This window comes from Lolium rigidum, chromosome 4 (genome assembly GCF_022539505.1).
Source record: "Lolium rigidum isolate FL_2022 chromosome 4, APGP_CSIRO_Lrig_0.1, whole genome shotgun sequence".
In the NCBI taxonomy this organism is placed as follows: Eukaryota; Viridiplantae; Streptophyta; class Magnoliopsida; order Poales; family Poaceae; genus Lolium; species Lolium rigidum.
Window position 1 is genome coordinate 128,909,274 of NC_061511.1, and position 8,686 is coordinate 128,917,959.

Genomic DNA, 8,686 nt, shown 5'->3' on the forward strand with positions numbered 1-8,686 from the left:
CGCCGGCGTCGCGAGCCGGGCGCCTGTCATCGCGGCCCTTGCCGCGGTTCCTAGCTTTGCGGTTGTCCCCGCCGGGGCCGCTGCCGCCCGCGTCGTGGGTGGCGCGCTATTTCTGTCGCGAGCGCCACTCCTCCTCAGTGAGGAGCAGCTGGCCCGACCCGCCCTCACTGTCGAGGGCGTCGTTCTCCTCCACCACGAGCAACCTCCCGCACAGCTCCTCAATGGACATCTGTTTGATATCTAACAGAGACTCAATTGAGGAGGCCATCGGGCGATACTTACGGGGCAGGACGCGGAGAAACTTCCTGACAGCCTTGTGTTCGTCCTCCGGGTCGCCGAGGATCTCCAGGTCGGCGAGGATGGTGGAGAGGCGCAGTGCGAAGTCCTCGACGCTTTCCCCTTCCTTGAAGGCGAGGCGATCGTACTCGCGGCGGTGCGTCTGCGCTTTGGCGTCGCGGACGTGTTCTGCTCCGACGCGCAGCGTCCTGAGCATGTCCCACGCGGCCTTGGCATTGTCCTTGGCGGCGAGGGTGCGCACGAGCTCCGGCGGCACGGCGCGAAGGAGAGCCGACAGAGCTGCACGATCTTCGTGCTCGTCGCACTCGTCCTCGTTCACGGCGTCCCAGAGGCCGTGAACCTGGAGTTGCACTCGCATGAGTACCGCCCAGTCCGCGTAGTTGGTCCGCGTCAAGGTTGGCCACTGCGAGCCGGTGACCTCACGCGCGACCTTCTCCCTCACCACCAGCTCGCGCCCATGGTGCTGGCTCCGACCACGGCGAGCTGGCGATCGAGACGGCGAGCGAGCCTTTGAGCGCGCTAGGGACTTGGAGCCTGACGCGGTTGCATCCGTGGGCTTCTTCTTTCCTCCTTGCGCCGCTGGCTTCACCGGCGGTGGCGGCGTACCTACCATGATCGGCAGGCTCTGATACCACTTGTAGCCTCTCTTCTCTCAATCTCACGATCAACAACCTGAGAAACAAAGAAACAGAGAGGCGAGGTGTTTTGTGCTGCGTGCAAATCTGATTGCAGCTTTTCTGGTTTCTCCTTTTTATTAGCGAAAACAAAGGGAAGTGCACAACCTCCTTGATGCCCACTACTTGAACGTGCCATCCCACGTCCTGGCAACGAGGAGATCTGGTCAAGCACAAGACCAATTCCTAGCTTATCTGTTCCTAAAAGATAGCTGAAACCAAACTAACCTAACTGTCGAACGGGTGACAGTGCTAACTGACGAATCTGACAAAGAGAATTAAGCTAACAGCTAGATTAACCAACAGCCTTGTCGAGGGCGAGGTAGCCGTTGGCGCTAGGCTTCAGGGACTGGCCCACCCGCACCCGGTGGCGCCGCGTGCGCCGCGGATGCCGAAGAAATCGGCGGCGGCGAGGGTCGGGTCGCAGCGACGCCAGGGGCAGGGGAAGGTCGGCGTCGGGGCCACCTCGAAGTTGGGCTCGAGGAATAGCGCGAGGAGGGGTGGGGCGTGGAGCGCGCGGAAGTTGCGGCGGAAGGCGGGGGACGACCGGACGGCGCGACGAAAGGCGGTGCAGGCGTAGGCGGCGCAGACGAGGCTCGGGAGCGCCGGGAGGAGGAGGAAGATCTCACGGAGGAGGTCGTCGCTCAGATCGGTTATGGTGGTGGGAGTTCGCGGCGGCGACGGTGGCTGCTGGGAAGCCATGGATGGCTGCTGATTTGCTCGGAGCTGAGTGCTGACTGCTGACTTGCTCGGAGCTGAGTGCTGAGTGTTGAGTGGTGACGACTTGTAACTTTAGGCCCAGGACTAGTTTAAGCCCAGGAAGCAACGACCGGGCCATTTCTAGAAATAGTAACTACAAAATTTCCATTCCCTAAAAAAACGTAAAATTTCCTAATTCTCAGAAGAAAAAAAAAACTTTATTTTCAAAAAACAAATACTAGGAAATTTCACCCTGAAACACAAACAAAAACTAGGGATTTTTCGTCATAGAAATAGAAAACAACTCTAATGCTAAAATATGGCTCAATATTGAAATATGTACGCAAACTCCTAATTCAAAGTGGCATGAAAAATAAGATGTGTGAATCAAATAAGATGTGATTCGACCCGCCACTAGTCACATAGAAATAGTTTGAAATGAAATATTCGATTTTCTTTGGTTTTACATGGGAGTGAAGTGCCTCACTATGTTAGTAATTCAAATCAGCACCCGAGAGACGAGAGGCCGGGTGAAAGCAGGATTACTAGAGGTTCATTGACACATGCATGCATACTCGCTTCCATGCTGACAAAAGGCCGCGGAGAAAAACCTTATACGACCTGTCATACTCCCCATTGATTGGATCAACTTCTGTAGGTGACACCTGGGAAAACAGATCTCAAACCAATCAGGCCACACATTCTCTAATTCCCTATACCAAATCCCAATCTTGATGTCAAAAGTTTTAGGCTACTCATAGCGGGGAGTAATATAAGGTGGTGTCATGCATAAGTTACTAGTTCATGTTATTACCTTCATAGTGAAAAGTAACTTAGAGGTGGTATCAAGTCTCATTTATTAGTTTGTAGACTTATTTTACCTTGGGGTGTGTGATGTTATGGTAATATAGCTAGTTACCACCTTCTTATTTTCCTTCATTTAATGTTATGCTATGTCACCAAAACATCTTAAAGTGTGTGATGTTACTAGCTAAGAGCGTTGTTAGATCGATCACTCCCGAGGAACACGACAGTTGAGAAACCCATGCAATATTCCCTATCAGAAATGACGCCAAAACCACACAAGGGCATGCATGTTTCGTTGTTCCTCGAAATGTGCCATCCACATTTGCTTTAGTCAAATGATCCGGGGATAGATCCACTTGGAGATTGGGCTACACGGAGCAATGACAGAGGTGCTAGCTTGGGATTAGAAGTACGGTTTTCTTGCTCTCCCGTGCCTTCTTTATTTTTTTTAAAAAATGAAAATCTTTTTACAAGTTTTCATATTTTGTTAAATAAAAGCTAGATGTACTCAATGATTTATCCGACAAACATGCAGAATCGCAATTTGAAATACTTTGTATATTAAGAAACATAAAATATTAAATATGCAGATCTAAGTATAGTAAAATGTGCTTAGTTTCAAAGCTACAAAAATTAACATAATTTTTCATTCTTGTGTAGCTAGGAATTTTAAGAATTTAGCGCAACAATTTTGCATATTTGTAGGATACATCGTTGAGTACATTTAAAATTATTTTGAGATTTTGTTTCAAACGTACAGCTTGTAGCCAAAGAGATTTTTCGTTTTAGTTTAGAAAACAAAAATTGTTGCTAATTCTAGTTTAATTATTTGATCTGATGGAATATTTTGCTATAGAAAATTGCACAAGCTCGCTAACTATCTTGCGTAAATTTTTTTATTGCCTAAATAGTTAAAAAGACCTTATACACATGGAAAAGTTTAAAAGACCTCTCTGGCATGTAGTACGTTTTGCGTTCACGATGGCATAAATGACACTCTAACTACCTCTTGAAATCACTTGATGGGTTAATAATTGGTGTCCTTAGGGTGGGTTAATAATTCAGGCATATCGTACCGCTTGGGGCGGGTTAATAATTCAGGCACTGGATTGCTTAATATTTCTTTGTGCTATGGTGTTTCCTGCAAATATGGAGGCCTTTTCTTTGAAACAAATTGGTTCGTTGTGCCAGTGGTGTAAAAGGGCTTCTATGTAAATTGTACATGCGACATATTTAATGGGATCCATCCGGGTCTTTCTAGACCCCTCTTCTTGTTCAAAAAAAAGTTGCAAGACTATAGTATGATGCAAAGGTAGTATCAAGATATTTCTTAGACTCGACAGCTATATAACCCTCTACCAAAATAATTAAGTATACGAATAAAAAGTTGCATCCAAACATGCATCTATATATAAATGTCACAAATCAATTAATCCGGTCGGTCTTAGAGGGAAATTTGTTTTATCTAATTATTTTCTCATATTATGGTAAGATAAAATTATGAAAGTTTTTCATAGCAAATAATTGTATTTGTAGATAGATGTTACAATTTTATAAAAATACAACATACTTAATATTGATCAACGTATATGCTTAACTAGGTTAATTTGATTTCAAAGACATAAAGTTGTCAGCTAATGGGTGTTCAATGAAAAACTGGCATGTATGTAGTGACAAAAAAGAACAATTAGGAGGTAAAAATAATTAATATAAAGAAACAATGATGAACCACTATTAACCTTCCTAGGGATATCTAAATGAACATTCTTGTACCATGATATGCTTTTTTTTGGAAATTTATGTCATGTTCATACTAGTGGCCTTCTTGGTTGTATCTCATCATTCCCAATTCTAAATTGCATCTGAATCTAGGGAAAAATTAGCATACATCATACATGCCATCACCTGTCATGAATAGACCAATCATAATAAAATGTTGTCTCGGAGTCAAAATAGTTGCTTTATCTCCAAGCCACATGACATATCCAATCAACTACAAATATTATAGATGTATCCTCGCCTCGCACATTTTGATAGCCACCAAGGCTGCGAAACGGCTCTAACGTTCCTTCAGCACATCAGGTTGTCTACCATGCTTATACCAACCATTGGATTTGAAAGCAGTGGTTCAGATCAATCTGAAACATGTGACACACTGAAGCTAGATTTGTATTAACATGTCGAACAAAAAATATAAGAACTATCTACTATAGCAGCGCACTGTAGCTGATCCCTAAAGTATGAGAATTAGAACGAAGAAAGTTACTCGGCGTGAATTGAAAGAATGTTCAAGACACATGCTTAAGAACGCAAATCTCTTATTTTGCTTGTTCAAAGCTCTAGATTCGAAGAAAAACATCTTCACCAGCTTGCCGCTGCATAATATTAACAACACAATGAAAATGTCAAAAACAAACATAGTAACATATGGATTATTAGGCACCAGCCCCATTCATGCCTGTGTAACCTGAGAACCATACTTGAACATTCAAATTTGACATAAGAATGATGGTATGGGATGGGGACTACTGTTAACTCTTACAAAGTAAGCTTAAGAGATACATTAGCCACAACAAATATAGTGTTACTCACTAGATGTATATTTGTGAGACCTGTTACATGGTAAAATTTTCTAGTCTCATTTTGTCCACTGGTTATTACACAATGTTAATTTTTCCCGCATTTAAGATCTTCCTCCGATTCCGACAAGTTTTTAGGTTCATGCGGATGGTAACTTAGTGCCAGTCAGAAGCATAATATGACCTGGCATGTAACGCTAACATTTTACCCTCCTTTATAAGATTGCATGCAGCATCTTTATTACGAAAAAAGTAATTTGTTGTGCAACGGCTTATTGGGTAAATCGACATATAGAAAGGGATGCATTCAACTTTATTACCATGAAAAATGAAGAATACAAAATCACCCCGCATATAATGTGCCAAGTACAAAGAATCACTAGGCAACCTTAAAAAAAGATCACTTGGCCTTGTGCCCAAATATTCTATTGAGTGTAGCGGCTAATCGGACGCCGCCTTGGGCCAGCCTCAAGTTGACAACTGGCAGCCTGCTATCAAAATAGTCATCTGCAGCAACAAATAATGAAATTAATTTAGTTAATTAAGTAATAAATTTTATACATTAAAATCCTAATTATATAGTACATAGATGAGACTAATAAATTATATAAATATATCGTGATTGATATATACCTGATAGAGTTGAATCTTCCGTCACATTCTTGTATGCCCAGTCACATGCTGCAGTGATGCCCTCAGACGCATATCTTGCGGTGGGAAGTGATTGGTCAAATCATTAATTGAGATATAATACAATAATAATTTGTAATAACATGATCAAATATTATTATTTTATTTTGAGGTGCTTATGATGAAATATTTATTGATTGCCTCTAATCTTACATAGGAGTAAAATATTTCTGGATACGATTTAGATCCAATAATACTGATCATTTTTGTTTGTTAGTTTGTTTGTGAGATGGAAGTAATAATTTGTAACAGAAGGAAATATTTACAGACAGTTGGTAATTATACAGAAAATATTTCTGGATACCAATTGAATCGAATCAATGCTGAGCATTTTTAGTTAGTTTTTTTGTGTGAGAAAGAGTGTGTAGAACATACATATCAGGACACGCCGTCAGGTTCTTGCTGCACTCTTCCCACCCCCGCACTTTCCCTGACCACTCTCCCTGCGAGGAATTAGTCAGTGTCTGTCAGTTACCGTGTCAAAAATATTGAAGAGCAGATCCACGTGATGAGGCCGGTGAATCAGCTATATATAAATCATAATAAGAAACAAATCGTCAAAACAATTTTTCAATTACCACCGTTATGTTCTTGTTCAGAGCGTCGACGAATTCGTCCGTTCCTTGATCATAGTAGTCCTTTTCTGCCGTCTCGATGATATTCACGTCCCAGACCTGACGACGCATAACAATGGTCAGAAAGTAAAAGGTTTCAGCACTGACATGCATTTTATCAGTCTGAACTCTGAAGTAGGATTACATGGTGCAGCACGGTCTTCCTCCTGTACCAGTGGACGTCGATGGTGTTGCCTCCTCTGTCAGAGCTGAATCCGACGTGCAGTGGCTGCAATTTCGAATTTCCAGTACGTAAACAAATATCAGACAACAGCTAAACTTGCAAACTGGAACAGAAACACATGCAAAATTGACAGTTCTTGAAACAAATCGATCGTGACGTACCTGGTGGACGTCTCCTATGAAGTGCGAGAGGAACAGAAGTGCCTCCGTCAGGTTATCTTCAGTATTCGAGGACGATTTTATCATCAGTAAAGACTAAAGTCACTGGCTAACTGTGCAAACAACGATAAATTGTGCTGAACTAGTACTAGGATCGAACTGAACATTACATTGACGGGAAGAAGAAGATGATGATGGTGCGTAGGTGAGGAGCTGGGAGGTGTAGTTGTTGATGGCGCCGGCGACACAGCGGTCTTTCACGCCCTCCTCATCCTTGCAGTCCCCTGAACCCAAAACCCCCGTGAGAAACCGTGGCCATTTCACTCGCTACGCAGAGATCTAGTTTGAGTGCAAGTGCAGAGCGTGGCTTACTGTCGTAGTTGTAGGTGCAGAGGTTGTCGGGGGTGTCGATGAAGTGCAGCGGCGCGGACCAGTGGTACCTGAACCGGACTTTGTCGGCCCAGGAGCACAGGCTGCTCAGGTTGCCGCTGGCGTCCGACGGCAGCAGGTCGTTCACGGCCTTCGTCGCCGCGTCGCTCAGCCGGCCCTGCACGCACGCACATCATCATCAGCCGCTCAGTCGCATCTTCCTCGACAAGATTCAGAAAGAAACGACGGAGGAATGCGTGCGTACCTGCGCGATCTGGCAGATGATGAGGTGGCCGTCGACGCCCCAGCCGTGCGACGGCGCCGGGAGCGCGGCGACGACGACGGCGAGGAGGAGCAGGATCACCTCCGTGCGTTGCTCCATCGTGTTGTTCTGCAGATGGAGACTGAGAGAATGGCGATGATCTCTGCTGCGCTTTTATGCAGGAAAATTGGAAACGGCGATGCCGCGTTTAAGGAAAGGAGGAATCTCTGGAGCGACAGCGTACGCCGTAAAGTGTGCAATATCTTGAGAATTAATAATAGTGGCCATGTACGTCGTACGTACGCCACCATGTTTTTCCTCCTTTGGAGACAGACGTTCACACCACGCCGGAAAGAATGCACGCAGAGCATGTTCATACCGACGCGACACCCGGTCCGGTTTGTCTCGTATCGGTGTATTAAAGTTCGTGAGCTGCACTGCACGCTGGTCCTGCTGCTCATTCATGTCAAGATTATGATTTTCTGTTTTTGATCTTTCCAGAGTCATACTACATTTTATTCAGAGAATCTCTTCATGGGAGATTATGGGGTCATAATTAGTTGCCAATTTGAATAGACCAAATATTTTTTTTAAGAATAAAAATATATAACTTAAAAAAAATCGACCAAAAGTAACGTTTGACTTAACATGCATCTTTATATTTCAATTGGTGTCACAAGCAGGGCATCAGATGACCATCGTGCCACCTGGAAGGCGATACGGTGGTGCCATGTCCTCTAAAGGCACCACTTTCGTCTGGGAAGTAGCTTCAAAAGTGCTCGCAATATGGGATAACACGTATATAGGTTTCTGATACACTCCATTCGTCCTTAAATAAGTGCACATCTAATCTCCAAACTTTGTCTTTAAAAGAATGAACTCATATCTTTTTAATGCACTTTAAAGTAGCTAAAATTTCTTCTCTCCTATCGCACGAAAATCAAACCCAATAACATTAAGCACATGTTTTCCTTATTTTCTGCATGCACTTAGCTCATTGGAGCTGAAAGTATTAAAGAGAAGAGATGCATCTTCCCAATGTATTTTTTCACTCCACTTCATAATTATATTTATCTTGAAAAATCCGTATAAACACTTATTTGTGAACGGAGAGAGTATGTGTTTTTTGATAGATATACAATACTCAAAGAGCGTCGCATATTTAAGGACAAGTGATGAATAACAAGCCGCAGAACAACCAGTAAGAAAGAAAATCATACTAGCATCTTCTTCCTTTGATCGCTCTTCGACAACCAGAGATTGCAAAATACAGTGAACCTACAAGCACCCTCGCAATTAAATACTTTGAAGATCGCAATAGCCACTTTATTGGCGGAGCTACTGTTATATTTT

General features: G+C 43.6%; 1 protein-coding gene across 1 annotated transcript; it reads right to left on the minus strand.

Moving 5' to 3' along the window:
• Nucleotides 1-5,346: 5,346 nt before the first annotated feature.
• LOC124647503 (endonuclease 2-like) lies at nt 5,347-7,453 on the minus strand. The gene is made up of 9 exons (XM_047187438.1): nt 7,337-7,453; nt 7,075-7,249; nt 6,873-6,986; nt 6,706-6,761; nt 6,506-6,589; nt 6,328-6,420; nt 6,122-6,189; nt 5,690-5,763; nt 5,347-5,563 (listed from the first exon to the last, which is right to left on the minus strand). Exons 1-9 carry the CDS (start codon nt 7,451-7,453, stop codon nt 5,457-5,459), a joined length of 888 nt encoding a protein of 295 aa, XP_047043394.1. The 3' UTR covers nt 5,347-5,456.
• Nucleotides 7,454-8,686: the final 1,233 nt, after the last annotated feature.